The following is a 16591-nucleotide window of genomic DNA, read 5'->3' as shown; positions in this document are numbered from 1 at the left end:
TGCACAACCGATGTCTCAGCATCCGACTGGGCTTTCTTCTTACAAGGGCGTTCTACCCCCACCCCCCCCCCCACCCCCCCAAACACATGGTCGCCTACTCTCCGTCCAAGGACGCTCAAGCACCTAAGCTTTGGCAGTGTCCTCAACCGCGACAGTGTCGAGACCTAGTATTCAGCTGACGAAAATACGCAAGAGTCTCACGGTTATTGTTTTGGCAGCGGAAGAACAGAGGGGCATTCCATCTTGTCGAGAGGAGTATTCTGAAGCCCCTCGGGCTCTCTCAAAGGCTTTATCAGGAAAACCTCCCCCTTCTGACCAGCGTTTACCACCTTCCGACCCTTCTGCATCTTCCCTGTGGACTGGGCAAAGATTTGAGAATGATATGGACAAGATGGGCAATTTATAGATTTCTCTGATAAATATATTACTCCTAAGAGACCTAGGGAGGACTCCTCCTGCTCCATCCCTCAAATTGCAAAGGCTTACCATTCTTACACAAGTCCACCAAAAGGGAGGTATTTGATTACTCTGGACAGGAGGATACATATGAGGACAATCCTTTTGATCAGGACACAGCTGACCCGGACTGGGATCAGGATCAGCCAAGAGGCCTTGGCTTTCATCCACACATACCCCTGACCTTTGTCTAGATCCACCTTCTTCACCTCAACAAAGGCAGTCATCACCTGTGGATGAGCAAATGTTATTTAACGCCATTCTAAAGTGAGCCACAGATCATTTTGAGATCGTTACACATGAGGCAGCCCCTGATGCGTTTTGTTGAAAATATTCTCAAGGAGAAGCCTCCCACTAGTCTGGCTATTCCATTACTTAATTCGATAAAGAGCCTAGCTCCTTCTTTGTCACCATCCCTCACAAGGGCAGTCAGCCCTTGGGTTGAGAAATAGTTTTGCCCCTCTCCATCTGACCCTATGTGTATACAAGGTAATGCCACACCAGACTCCCTGGTTGTTACAACCACTAGAAAGAGGGCAGAGGTTCCACTATCCACAGCAGAAGCTTCCCCCGGATAAAGATTGCAAAAACGTTATGCCCTAGGGAAACGCATTACTTCTGCGGCCTATTCTACCAAAATAGCTAACAATACAACTCTCCTTCGCTAGTTACAGCAACGTCCTATGGGGCCTGCTCCAGGAAGGCCTTCAAGAGGTCCTAGAGCCCACGCGATCACGCCTGCTGGCAGTCGTGACTGAGGGCAGACGGGTGACCCATAATATATTAAAGAACACTCTAGACGCAGCTGAGACTGTTGGACGTACTCTAGCCCAGGGGACTCTTCTTAAGAGACACACCTGGGGGCGCTAGAGAGCTGACCAAGATGGCTGCATCTCTGTGAGCCCCAGCACGGCCCCAAATGAATCCTGCCAAATCATGCTGATTCTGTGGGACTGCCGTGTTCATCCTATAATATTTCATTTATTGAAGGTGAAATAACGGCTAGCGTGGAAAAAGAACGAACCGGGAGGCCCCGGGAACCAAAAGCGAACACAGTGAGTGAGGCCCAGCCTACCGGCAAGTCATCTGGCAGCCCCCCGCGGCCTGGTGTGGCCTGACGTGGCCTGTCCTTTGACGGCACACCAGCCCTGCAACGAGCAGAAACAGCGCAGCGGGACTGCCCTTGATGGCCGAGTCCTCCCCCCACCCCGGCGCGGACAGAGCCGAATACACCTGTGCCGTTGGACGGAGAGTGCCGCGGCCGGATGGAGGCGCTCCACATCTGGCGGGGCTTGCAGGCCCCACTGCTGGGCCCGGAGCAGTGCCTCCGGAAGACACCCGAGGTCCCCTGAGCGGACATAACCCACAGAAGAGACTCTGGCGGACCCGACGGAGGAGTGTGGCCGGGGCAGCACCTCTCTTCCCCCCCCCCCGGCCCCTGGAGCAGCAGTCTGGGTCCCGACACGCCTGACAGCTGGAAACCCTCTCCAAAAACCAGCAAGGGGAAACCTGCGAACAGCGCGGGAGGACGGGTTTCCTTCACCTGAACGACATCGCCGGGCGGGCCTCGCCGACAAGATCCAGGTACCACGCATGCAATTAGCAAGCTAGGCAAACACGCAATTTTTCTAAACCCGCACACCTGCCCAGCGAGCCTAAACCAATACCAGCCCAACCGGCACTATCAGCACCCAAAGAGACGCTGAGAAGATTTTCCACCTCTCCCAACATCACAATCACAGTGATACAAGAGAACTGCAGAGAAACTCCAAAGTCACCGGCGCAAGCACTTGCCGATAATACTCCCAAACATCACAAGATAAGGAAAGCGCATTCATGGACAAACCCAACGGCACCCACCAAAGCAACTATCCCGCACTCAAAGACTTGGCAATCGGCGGGAGAACGAGCATTACACCAAGAACAAACCCCGATCCTCACCCAAACTAAAAATGGGGAAAACAGATAAATCCCAGAGGAAGCTGAATTTCGAGGCGTGTTCAGCCCCTGAAACACCCAGATTGACCGGCGAACATGATCCCCTGACAGACGATGCAAACCAAGAAGAGGACAGCTCCCACTCCGCGGACATCAGGGAGCTCCTCCTCGACCTAAAGGCTGGGATAGGAAACCTAAATAACAAAATGGACGGCCTCGCCTCTAAAGTCGACCAGCTCCAACATAGGTTAGATAACCATACAGAGCGCCTACAGGAGGTAGAACAACGCGTGTCCAATCTGGATGATGGCGCAGCGGGCATGCTGGCCAGAGTGGCGACGCTAGAAACACAAATGAAATCGGCTAATGCTCGGAATGAGGATTTGGAGGGTCGTTCAAGGAGAAACATTAGGATTGTTGGGGTAAGGGAACACCAACTACAAACAAAAATGGAAGCATACGTAGAAGCAATGTGCACCAAACTCTCCGGATCCGAGGCCTTTTCGCATCTATTCGTTATAGAAAGGGCCCACAGGATCCCGACAACAAAACCTATTCCCGGAGCCCCAGCCCACCCAATTAATTCAAAGCTGCTCAATTACCGGGACCGAGACACAATACTTTGACTCGCTAGAGAAAAAGGGAATCTGCAACACTATGGAGATGCGATTCATTTCTATCCAGACTTCTCGCCCGTGGTCCAGGCCCAAAGAAGATCCTTCGCAAATATCAAACAAAGGATCAGAGACAATCAAATAACATATTCAATGCTCTTTCCAGCACGGCTACGGATACAACACAATGGGAGACTCCAATTCTTCCAAACACCCGAAGAAGCTAATACATAGCTCGACCAAGCGGGATGCAGCACAGTAGCCAACCAAGCACACCCCCAGAGGGACAGATCCCAGAGAAATCCGCCATAGATAACCAGCTGTAATAGTAAAGCACCCAGTATGGGACGGTAGTCCCAACGGAACACATGAACGGAACTTAAGACTGCGAGGCCGCGCACCCTGGGAAGCTCCCAAGGCCCCTTGCATAGCAAAGTTAACACTCACCAGTTAAAGGTTAATGGCTGGGGAAAAGAGAAACAAAGTTGGGGGTTGCTCTTGTGTTGGGTGGGAGTTGGTTGTTAATGTTAGCCGTCAAGCCAAGGGAAGTCCGCTGCCTCCCACATACACCGCCTGTAGACGAACCAGTCTGCGCAAGACCCCACCTCGGGCCTCCACACTGAAATCCTTGGCTCAGAGACCTGGCTCATATCTTGGTGCTGGGAATTGGACTGTCCACATTAAACCCAGCGATCAAATAACCACAATAAAAGTAAATTCAGGATAGCCACATGGAATATTAAAGGCGGTAATCAACCAAAGACTGGGGGTGCCATAGAGACTTTGCATCCTTTTCCTCTTAAGCTAGAGGGGTGGCGTTCCTAATTAGTAGAACACATTTCAAGCTTATATCAACCAAGAAAGATACAGAAGATCCATCCATACTGGTGCACGGAATGGTCAACAGCACAGTAATACTCCTAGTAAACACATATGGCCCTAATGTCGACGGCGCCAACAATTTCGACTGGGTGACGATACATCTAGAAACAGGACGACCCACAATTATATGGGGAGGAGATCTGAATACCCCTCTTGATCCTTACAAGGACAAATCACATGACTGGCTTCCCTGCTCCAAAGTTAGCCAGCAAATCATAGAAATATGCAGAGCATTCCACCTCACAGACATATGGAGAGAAAAACATCTAGACGCTCGACTACACCTTTTATTCCTGGGTCCACAAATCAAGCTAGAGACTAGACTACCCCCTGGTATCAAAAGAAGCTCGCTCGCAGTGGGGAGACTGCCAACTTCTTCCAAGATCCTTCTCTGATCACTCGGCGGTGACCCTGGAAGACATCCCAACCCAAACTACTAAGGTCACACTGCAATGGAAATTGAAACCTAGAGCCCTGCAAGATCAAGTTTTCGCAGACAAACTCTTGAAAGAACTAACATCCTTCATAGAGATCAGTCAAGGATCAGTATCCTCAGCCTGGATACTTTGGGAAACCCTAAAGTGCTTTGTTAGAGGGGTCTGCTTAACCAAAGAAAATGGTATTCTCAAACTAATACGGAGAGAACTAGATCCAAGGTAATCATGCCTCAAGGACCTTGAACAGTCACTTACACTTGCAGACAATCCCCAAATACACGCAAAAGTCAGAAGAATGGGAACATTCAAAGCCGCCGCTGAGAGAGAAATTAAATTCCTGGCTAATAACTACGGAATCCGACAACACGGGGAAGGACAAAAGCCTGGAACACTCCTAGCCAGGCTCATATCCGCAGACAAAGCCTACAATTGTCGAGTCGATTAAGGATCACACTGACAAACCTGTCTGAGACCAAGGACATTGTTGAAACATTCCGTCAATACTAACAAAAGCTGTATAACTCATACTTCACAGCAGATCCTCTGGAACTGCAACGTTACCTGGACTCAATTGAACTGTACTGGTTAGATGCAGGACTTGGGGAACCACTTAACACACCAATCACCCCCGAAGAAATCCTCGAAGTGATCAAAGAACTCCTGACTACAAAAGCACCACGCCCTGATGGGCTAAGAGGAGAATTCTACAAACACTTCGCAAATCTCCTTGCCCCACTGCTTCTACAAGAATATGAAGAAGCACTAGAAAAAGAGCAGCTGCCACCCACACTGTACATGGCCAACATAATCCTGCTCCACAAACCTGACAAACTTAATACGAGTGTGCATCGTACAGACCAATATCGCTAATAAACCTTGACAACAAAATTCTGGCAAAAATATTAACCAAGCGACTAATCCCGCTAATGCCTGCTCTGCTCCTGGCAGACCAGGCGGGATTCATCCCAGGAAGAAACGCCTCCTTTGGAATAAGGAGAATGTTTGTAGTAATTGAAGACCTCGATCCAGAACAGCAAGCTGCTGCAATACTACTAGACGCAGAAAAGGCATTCAATTCCGTCGAATGGCCTTTCCTGTATGCAATCCTTGGACCCGTGGGCCTTGGCAAAAGATTAATAAAATTGGTCTCTATCCTGTATAAATCCCCCACTTCCAACATTATCCTGGGAGCCAATTGCTCCACGAGCATACACGTGCGTAGAGGAACGCGGTAGGGATGCCCACTATCTGCTCTGTTGTTCACCTTGGTAATGGAACCTCTCGCCTAAGACCTTAGACTACACCACCTCCACCGAGGCCCCCACAAACTGATCATATCGCTCTATGCCGATGAGGTCGCACTCTTTCTTAGAGACCCCAGTGAAAACCTAAACCCGGTGATGAGGGCGATACTAAAATTCAGACACTTCTCAGGGCTGAAAGTCCATAAAACCAAATCGATCATATTCCCCCCCTAACCGCCTCGACCAAGGAAATCGTCAATGATTTCGGCTTCCAGTGGCAGCACACAAAGGTTGGGTACCTGGACATCTACATGTCAAGATCCAGCGGGGACATCCTACGCAACAACTATGAAAAAGTTATTGACACACTTCAGAGCAAAATCAACAGATGGAAATCACTTCCACTCACACTCTGGGGGAGTATCTCTAGTCAAGATGGTAGATAAGCTATTATACTTGTTCACAAACATCCCGCTGATACAAACTTCCCGCTGATACTAGCGCACAGATTCCTATGCCGCATCAGGAGCATGATCCTTGACCTAATCTGGGTGGGAAAGGTGGCAAGAGTGGCTTACGACATTCTAACCCTTCCGGTGAGACGAGGAGGCCTGGCACTACCAGACATGGAACACTACTACTGGGCCACTCAGGCACATATTCTTAGCCACTGGTACACTAAAGACTTCATCAGACCACACGTTCAAATTGAAAGGGCCTTGGCAACCCCGCACCTACTACGCGCTGTCATCCTTAGCACGTTTCCAACACCACAAACACAATTGAATGTGGTATACGCAACACATTCCATTTGGAAAAAATGGCAAAGGAGGGAGCAGTTCAAACCAGATACTCCCTGTTCTTATCTGTGAAGTTCATCCCAGGAGAAAAGGTCTACCAACAATGGATAGAAAAACTACACATCCAGTGAATGCACAACCTGTTCCCAGAAGGAAACTTTCTCACTACAACAGGCGCAGGCTATGGGAGGCGACAACGCTTTGGATGTATTCATCTATTTCAGAACGAAGCACGCACTACAGGCCTTCTTCCTTACTTTCCCGCAGGAACCCCCAGCATGGCCGCTCTTGGACAACATGATACAGGCCCAAGGTGAAGGGTGCCTAATGACCACCATCTACAAATCTCTACTACCAGACTCTAACTCACATAACTCAAGAGCAAAGAAAAGATGGGAAAAGACGCTGAATACTGAGATCACTGCAGGAGAATGGAACTACATATTGAACCTTACCCAAAGAGTGGCGATTAACACCAAATTCAAACAAACTCATTTTAACTCCCTGCATCAAATATACCACACGCCAGCAAAACTCCACTCCATACACGATTCGACTTCGGCCGAATGTAGCAGGTGCAAATACCCGGAAGCTGACTTCTTACACCTAGCATGGAGCTGTCCTGCAGTTACCACATTTTGGAATGCAGTCCTAGAGAAAACCTCTGCAATAATTGACATTGAACTACCTCCCGACCCATAACTGGCAATGCTGGGACTGACGAAAGATCTCCCAAGTATGGCCCTAAAATTAACCTTTGGCTGGTTCTCGCTAGAAGAAGAGTTGCATGCAGTTGGGGGAGGGGTCCACCACTGAACATACAATGCTGGTTAAAAGACATAACGTACTGCCAAGACACAGAAACCAGCTATCTAAAGACACTACCTCTGCATGCGCGCACTGCGGACATCTGGGGACCATACATTGCCTACCTGATATCATCCACAGATGAGGAAGACCCACAACCGCCGTCTCAAGCAAATAGTCAGGGGGCCTTGCCAGTATAAAAAAACCTAACAAAACAGACGATACACATATTGGACTTTCCAACCATGTTCCAATGGCTGGCTAGAGGAGGGGAGGACACAAGGGGGGGGGGGTATTGAGCGAGGACTGGGTGGGGAGACTGCTGGATGATAGCAGTAACTGGCTTGTACTTTTTTAATTTTTTTTTTTTTAATTTTATTTTATATTTCCCTTTTGAACGTTGTTTGTTATGGCACGTTATCCAAAATACCAATAAAGAAAGTTTTTTCAAAAATAGAGACACACCTGGCTGAAGAACTCAACTTAAACCTGTCGAAGACTGCAACTTATTTGTCAAGGATGTCAGTGATGCCCTGGAGACTGCTAAGAAAGAACATGAGATGCTGAAATCACTCGGCCAGATTACGGCCAAACCCTTCCACCAGCGAGGAGGCTCAAATTCTCGCCGTTCCTTTTGTGGTCCATCTTTCTCCCAGTCTCCCCATGGTCAATATGGCTCTGGAAGTACCCCATGGTCCTCTGGCCAAGGCTCATCTGGTAACAGCCAGTATCCGCCGAGAGGTCAACGTAGAGGCAAGGGTAGAGGCAGGAACTCTACTCCAAGAGGCTCCCCGGCATCCACCACAAAGTCACTTGCCAGTCCGGGTCCCCTTCCATGCCTCCTTGGTTGGGGGACGCCTGTCATTCATTCTAGCATGGAGGGGATCTCATCAGACCAGTGGGTGTTAAAGACAGTCGCCCATGGTTACTGCATCGAGTTTCACCTGCCACCTCAAGATCACCCACCGAAGAGCAGATGCCTAGCGCCAGCACACCTGCAAATCCTTCTGGAAAAAGAGCGCTGTAGAAGTCGTACCCATTCACCAGGCAAACAAGGGTATTTATTCTGTGTACGTACTTGTACCCAAAAAGGATCTCACCATGCGCCCTGATCTGGACCTGCACCCAGCTAAAAAATATGTCACGCTGCAAAAATTCGGAATGATAACATTGCAGGAGGTAATTCTGCTACTGCTGCTGCAGGGGGATTACATGGCCACATTGGATATGAAAGATGCATACTTTCATATTTCGATGGTGCCAGCGCACAGAAAGTACCTAAGGTTCATGATAGAGAACACCCACTATCGGTTCAAGGTTCTACCCTTTCGGCATTGCCTCCCCTCCAGAGGTGTTCACAAAGGTACTGGCAGTAGTAGCTGCTCACCTGCGCAGGCAATCCATCCCAGTCTAGCCTTGCCTCGACGACTGTCTAATAACGCAGGATTTGCACGGAACATGCCTAACAAATACCCAGAAGACGGTAGATCTCATCTTCAGCCTAGGGTTCTCGATCAACAGGAAAAAGTCCAGTCTAGACCCCAGCCAAGTAAAACTGTTTCTGGGGGCTCTAATTCGGATCAAAGATGGCCTCGTCTTCCCCTCCAACGAGAGAGTTCAAAACATGCTGTTCCAGATCCCTCACTATTGCATTGTTAGGTGTAGGCCCCTCTACCACTATACAGGACTCTTGAGCCTAGCTGTGTTTTGTCTTCTACTCAAATTGCATTGTTAGATGTAGGCCTCTCTCCCACCATGCAGGACTCTCAAATCTAGGTGTAGACTCCATCTTTGTTGCATATATGTGGAAACCTGCTACAGTTTGAAACCTAGGCCCATTGGTATAGGACTCTCAATTCTAGACCTGGACAAAAATTGCCCCAGCTGAGCAATCTCGCAGTCTACGGTATGTATATCTTGCACCACTAGTGTGGGCACAGGCCACAGGCACGGCCAATGCATCCATGCATGATAGAATACAGCTATGGCCAAGCACATCCGGACTAGTTTCACATATAGCCGTCCAGACAAACACCTGACGTACCTCAACATCTCTGCCACTAGCATACAGTGACCACCACCCGAAAGGAACCCGGTATAGCTGTTCTCACATAGACTGCTATTGTTGAAAGAGTCTATCTCTAACACTCAACAGCACCCACCCATGTGTCTGACCTCTCTCGGGCTGCCTAGTCAAGCCTTGCCAGCCACCAAAGTCTTAGAACGGCAACATGCACACCTGCATCTCCTAAGCTAACTCCCTAGAATTTCAAACCACATCGACTACGGTCACCAAGGGTGTTCCAACCGAGGAAAAAAGTGTATTGAGGCCCCACAAGTGGGGAAAGAGCGCTATATAAATAGCAAATACAATACTATGTAGCCAGGTGACCGTACGCAAAGCCATGCGACTGTTGGGGATGATGGCCTCCTGCATCTACATAGTTCCACATGCACGCCTGCGCCCCATGCAAGAGTGGCTCTCAAGCCAATGGTGTCAGGCCAACGGACAATGGGACGATCTAGTGGTTGTCTCAGCAGCCCTCGTTCAGTCTCTGCAGTGGTGGTCAAGGGAAAACCTTCTGCAAGGAAAGACCTTCCCCACCCCTGCAGTAGAAGCCACTCACACCACAGACCCATCTCTGACGGGGTGGGAGGGTCACTTCCTTCATTAGACGGCGCACAGCGTGGGGTCCTCAGCAATAGCATCCAACCACATAAACCTATTGGAACTGCTAGCAGTGTTAAAGGCCCTGAAGGCTTTCCAAATTTACCTCCAGGGGGGAAGACAGTTCTAGTCCTCACGGATAGTACTACGGCCATGTATTACTTAAACAAGGGGGCACTCACTCTCTGTCCACACTGTCCCAGAACATGTGGAAATGGGCTTTCAGAAACAAGATGTTCCTCGCGTCACATGTTCCAGGGGAACTCAATCTTCTGGTGGACCTACCCAGCAGAGCACGAGTGGCGATTACATGAGAACATTGTACTCAATGTCTTTGCAGACTGGGGCTTTCCAAAGATAGACTTGTTTGTTACTCTGGAGAACACACAATGCCTATATTACGCCCCCAGGTACCCTCAGAACCGCTCCAAGGGGAACGGTCTCTGGATAACCTGGTCAGGGAAATGTCTGTTCCCCCTCACCCTGATAAACCCCCCCTTACCCCCGATTCCCCTGCTCACCAGGACAGTGCACAAGATGCACCAAGAGCCAGTCAGGATGATTCTGGTGGGCCCGCCAACCTTGGCTCTCATCACATGTTTCAAGACCAGGGGGTGATGCTACATCCATGCCCTCAAACTCTCAATTTAGCAGCCTGGCTCCGGAGGTCATAGAGTTCAGGAACCTACAACTCCCTCAAAGATGTATGGACATACTTGGGGAAGCACAGAAACCTAACACCAGGCATTGCCACTCCAGCAAATGGAAACGCTTTGTCGTCTGGTGTAATGGCAAAGGCATCAATCCTATTGAATGCACACCAACACATATTGTCCTGTACCTGACCCACCTGTTGGATTCAGGTCTGGTTTTCAATTCCTAAAAGGTCCACTTAGCGGAGCTCTCAGCATACCTTACGTTGCAGAATAAAGATTTGTGGTGGAAAATACCAGTATTTAAAGCTTTTATGGAAGGGGTAAAAAAGCTTAATCCCCCTATTTTCAACCCAGCTACCAAGTGGGACCTGAGCGTTGTACTTGGCAGACTAATGGGGCCTCCCTTTGAATCAATGCACAAGGCTAGCCTTCAAGCACTCACCTACAAGACTGCCTTCCTGGTAGCCATCACCTCAATGAGAAGAGTTGGTGAACTGCAGTCCCTTTCAGTTCAGGACCCATTTATTACGATTCACAAGGATAAGTTGGTCCTGCACACTCGCCCACGATTTGAGCCTAAATGTATTTCAAAATTCCATATAAACCAGTCCATGGAACTACCCACCTTTTTCAAGAACCCCACTAACATGACAGAAAGAAGCCTCCACACACTAGATGTGAGGAGAGAGGTGATCTATTATCTGGAAAAAACAGTCACTAAGAAAAACAAACCAATTTTTCGTTTCAGTGGCAGCTGGTCGAGAAGGGGACCCTGTCTCTAAATCTGCTATTTCTAAGTGGATTCTAAACTGCATCGCACTGTGCTATGCTCTTGCCAAGACAGATCTGCCCTTCACGTCTAGAGCACACTCTACTCAGGGTCTACCCTAGCATTCGTTGCAAAGGTTCCTCTTGAGTCCATTCACAAAGCAGCAACCTGGAGTTCTGTACACACTTTTACATAGCACTATTGCCTAGATACACTCGAGGTCTGATTCTCAGGTGGGACAAGCGGTCCTAAGACATCTTTGCTACTGTTCCTTCACACACACCACCACCATCTCTGGGTACTGCTCGCTAGTCTATGCACAGCATGTGGTTCTAAGCAGATTCACAAGCATCAGAAGACATGCATTACTCACCATAATAGCATTTCTGATGAAGGAATCTGCTTAGATTCATATGTGCCCACCCTTCCTCCCCTCGTGGAGTAGAAGGAATATAGACCTTTTCCACCTACTCTCTGCAGTACTCGCTCAGGCTCACTATAAAGCTCACTCAATGCAGAAAAAACACAACCAGAAGGACCTCGATGCATGAGGGAATTTGGGTACACTACACGTCACGTGAGGCATAGTGTTACTGGCACGTCCATGTTGACATACCCTTTCGATCTTCGAAAGAAAGATGCAATACTCTGCGATTACCACTAGATGTCAGACTATATGCACTGCATGTAGATCTAAGCAGATCAGAAATGCCATTAAGGTGAGTAATGCATGTCCTATATCTCTGGTGAGTTTCCCCTGTTCTTAGATGAGGTTAGCGATCATGGGGTGGATTCAAGCCCCTCCAGGATCTTCTCTCAAACATCATTTTGTATTTTTTGTATTTTATTAGATTTATTTAGCACTTTAATCAAAGTGCTTTACAAGAGGAACAAGCAAAATACAACAAGCATTACATAACAATTGAATCAAACCAGAAAATGTGTGTTTGTTTGTGTGTGTATACAATAATGTCTATAGTATTTGTATTGTATGGGCTGCCTCGTTGTAAGAAAAATAAATGTGTAATGGGGTCAATAAAACAGTCTTGTACTAGGGAGCATCAGGGTTTCTTCTAAAATGTGCTTTTAAAGTGGACTCTACTTCCTCCTCGGTCTGAACCCAGACTGGTGACCGTTGCAAAGTTTGCCATTACTATGGGCTTAACATTTTAGGGGAATGGTTTGCTCAAAGGTGTTTGCTTCAATTAGTGAAGACTTCTGGGATGTGCAGGGTAGGTGGTAAAAAGAAAATGGCTTCCTTTATACCACTGGATGATAATATATGAGGAAAAAGACTTGCTAACTGCATTGACTGTTTGCGTTTGAAAATATATCTCAGGTTTCATATCAGCAAAGGTGGGTTTGGCAGGAACACCTGCAGCCCTGTCAGAGCTTTAGGCTGTGAAATAGCCCGGCCAACATATTCTTGGACTGGTATTATTCTATAACAAAATAATTCCTAGAATGTGATCAAGTGCTGAAGAGGAGAAAAACACACTATTCTCAAGTGGGATGTTAATAGGTGAAATGTTTCACATGTTACGGCTTTCCTTTAATTGAAATCCTGCTAAATTATTAGTGAATTCTTGTGGCAGGTAGGTTATTAGGGGGCACACAACACATGCCAGACCCCAATGTGTAGATATACAGGTAAAAGTGGACCCAAAGGGCTAATTTCATACATTTGAACTTCATTTGTTTCTGGCACAGTGGTTAAACGAGATTACAGGGTATCGCCCCATTATTTTGTGGCCAAAAATGCCTCATTTTAAACTGTGTCTTTCAATGCATTTATATGTGGTTGGGGGTTAGGGTAATAAATATTGTAAGGGGATTAAGGGGCAGGAGGGTTTCCCCCTGCATAAAGGTTAATTGAAATGTGTAAAAACGAAAAACAATTCGGTATTTTCGGCCGCAGTATTTCTTTTGCAAAAAATCACTTGGATCCTATTACAGCATAGCAACTGTTGACTTATGTTCAACACCATTGTGCAGCAACATTTGCGTTTCATACCTGTGAAACCCGAGGCCAAATCAGGGTACCTGTGAACCCAACCATTCTAATGTATTGAGGTGGGCCGAAGAACCTTTTGGAACTCCACAGTTATAGGCTCTGTTGGCTTGAAAAAGGGTGTAGTGCTACCCTCCAGAGTCTGAATTTTCAGGAAGGACTGAATAATGACATGCAACAGCAACAGAGTTGTAACATTTTGTGTCGAGAGGAATATTTTCCAACTTCAATCTTTCCCATTTTGACATCTGCTTGGGCAAAATGGCTAGATCTCTGCAGCTCTGCAGATTCTTATGTTGCCCTTTTTTACTCTTAAGTTCATGTTTCGTCTCTTCATTGCCTCTCCCATTTCAGTTTTTTACAGTGGAGGATGTATACTGAAGTTGGAGGCAGCCATTATTTAATTTGCAAAATGTGTTTATTAGCAGTTTGTCATTTCTTAACTGTTCCTTGTGTTGGTTGAGAAGTGTTGAAATGTCTGTACTTTGAATGCAATACACTTTTCACCATAAAAAATCCCAGCTGAAAATCTTTTCATCTTCTCAAACAGGCCAAGAGCCAATTCAAACGAAGATCAACTGCCAACAATGTAGAAATCCACATTCCAGTACCTAATGATGCAGACTCGCCCAAGTTTAAGACTACTGTAGGAAGTGTAAAATGGATTCCAGAGAACAGTGAAATCGTGTGGTCTATGAAATCTTTTCCTGTAAGCAATATTTATTTTGTCTGTGTGATTAAACTGTAATATATTGCAATTTTCTTTTTTTTAGGTTCATTTTCATTTGATTGTGTGCAGTAATTTACGTTTCGAGATGTCTGTAAATAAGTGGATGTTTTAATACCTTAAACTAAATGTTTTTTTTTTTAGCTTTGGGGAGTGGGTGTGTATCCTAGTACTGAGACTTAACTTTTGTGGAGTATTTATGCTGCTAATATATTCTCTGAATGGCCTGATTTAATCAAGTGCTGTTTATGGTTATGTTGATGTCAGACTGGTTTTAAACTTTACTTTCTCTAGCTTTTTAAGCCACTGTCAGTTGTTGGGGAATCTTGTAGTTTGAGCACATTTGTGACTTCCTGTCACATCTTTGGCACCTGCTCTTTCTTCCTTATGTAGTTGGCTGTCAGAATGTTGTAGATATGGTGTTTCCCATAACCAAGACGTTGTCACGGCCCTCGCCCAAAACCCCCTCTGGCAAACCCATTGGCCATGTGAAGTCAGGACTCGGGCCTCTAGAGCCTGGCATCCTCTTCAAAAGCCCTCACGGGCCCAGTCCTGGCGCCTATGGTGCCAGGCTCATACACCATGAACAACAATGTGCTTGGCTTGAGAACTACTTTATTGTATTGTCAGCCAACATGGAGGCATCCACATAGCTTGGTTCATAAGAGCCAAGCTATGCGGTCTAGTGTTTTGGGTGTGGCAGGCCTGGAACTACTTTCCCTGGTACTACTTTACCTGGGCTATATAAACCACACCCTGACTGCACAACATGCTTCGTGTTACTTTGCAGCTTGCAACGTGACGCTCACCGTGTCCAGCTATTCCCTCGAACCTCGAAGAAGCCGAACCTGCAAGAAGACAAAAGGAACATCATTAGCAGCAGCATCTTACCTGCAGTCTTCATCTTTAAACACTCGCAGCTACTGAGAACAGCTTCCTCGAATCTGTACGCTTCCCGGACAGAACGACCTGAAAGAGGAAGATAGAGGCAACATTAAAGAAAGCTGTAGAGACATTTACAAATTACGAACTGCTCAAAAGGCTTACCTGGCTGGTCGCCTCTCTGCTGGCACCACTCCGGACATTCCACTCGCGCTGAAGAACACTGCGACCTACAAGGAAGGAAAACACAGGTTAGCAAAGGCAAGACTTTGCAGCGCTGCGCATAGCGCTTACCGCATCATAGCTCTCTTAATGCGCCATCATTTACCAGCGGGGCTCAACCAAGCCAGTTGAACAATATCAAACGGGCCGGCGTCAGTGAAGTCACTGGACCGCATTCGCCCATGAATGACAACGCGCCCCTGCAAAGAAGGCAGGACGGAGAGCACACCTAATTCTACCACAAGGTGAGGAGAGGGCACCAGAGGGACTGAAAGCATACGGGGGTGGAGGGAGGATAATTACACCTGTCGGTCAGTCGTGAACACAGTCCTCCTGTATTTTCAGGCAGAAGCTTCCCCGCAGACCACATCAGGGCAAAGCTGAGAAGCATATCTGCGAGTAACCCAGCTGGGTGGCGTCCCTGTGGATACCAGGTGAGCGTAACAGACGTGGCCTGTGTTCTAGTTATTGCGCCTCTTTTTGTTAGAATGGAGAAATTGTAGATTTTCTAGAGCCTGGTCTAGATATAACTGCCGTTGGTTTACCTGGTCTAGGTGGTCTTGCATGGCCAATATGGAAAGTCGCGTATGTGTTAAATTTGCTGAGATTTTCTCTGGTCCGTTATTCTTACAAAGGATGTCTAATTCAGCGGATGGCCATCCATTATTTTGGGGTTTATTGGTTTTAGTTTATTAAATTGATGGTTGAGTTGCAGGTGATTTTGTGAGTTTGGTATCATTGAATACCTACTAGTTCATAAATGTGCTTCCTGGCCATTATCAAATGAATTGATAATGCAGATCATTATGGTACCAAACCGGCAGTATTTGTGTAGTTGTACCTGTCCAAACATTCGGTAATAGTTTGTTTTTGTTTGTTTTATTTATTTCTATAGCACACCTTAATCCGGAGGTATCTGGGTGCATTTGAGCAGTTAGTTGTTAAAGGTGTGCAGAGGTCATGTAATATAGGATAACACGGTATACAATCAGACAGTAATAACGACGATTAATTACAACAATGTACAGTCATAGGTTGGAAATTGGCGGTACAAGGCAAAAATCATATACAGAAGAACTAGATGGTAGTAGAGTTCTATTATTTATATTTTTAAAGTTCGTACTTCTCAGTTAGCCATTTGATAGTTTTGTCTAAAGTTTGAGAATGACTTGGTCGTTTTCAGGGAAAGAGTGAGAGAATTCCATAGCTTTGCAGCCATGACTGGGAAGCTAATCCCTCCTGACTTTTGTAGTTTATATCTAGGGACTATCAAGCCAATGGTGTTAGATGACCTAGTGACTCGAGTTGATGATCTGAGGTTGAACTTGTCTGTTAAATACATTGGCTCTGCATGGTTCAAGGATTTATACGTGAGGGACAGTTTTGAGTTGGATCTTATCCATGATTCACATCCATTTATGCTGTCTTCTTGTTTCAGATATGTGAGCTCTCCTTGAGATACTCAAAGCAGACCTAAG

The 16591-nt window shown here is 46.8% G+C and overlaps 1 protein-coding gene across 1 annotated transcript in view; it reads left to right on the top strand.

The window, feature by feature from the left end:
• Nucleotides 1–16591, top strand: part of LOC138573254 (AP-1 complex subunit mu-1) — a 629275-nt gene that overhangs the window by 392593 nt on the left and 220091 nt on the right. Inside the window, exon 9 of the mRNA XM_069649323.1 lies at nucleotides 13833–13991. Within this exon, the coding sequence (XP_069505424.1) occupies nucleotides 13833–13991 (159 nt within the window). The remainder of the gene's footprint in view (nucleotides 1–13832; nucleotides 13992–16591) is intronic.

The sequence above is a fragment of the Ambystoma mexicanum genome, chromosome 1p (genome assembly GCF_040938575.1).
Source record: "Ambystoma mexicanum isolate Mex_15411 chromosome 1p, UKY_AmexF1_1, whole genome shotgun sequence".
NCBI classification, from domain to species: Eukaryota; Metazoa; Chordata; class Amphibia; order Caudata; family Ambystomatidae; genus Ambystoma; species Ambystoma mexicanum.
Note: the sequence above shows the minus strand (reverse complement) of the source record. Positions and strands in the feature narration are given on the sequence as shown.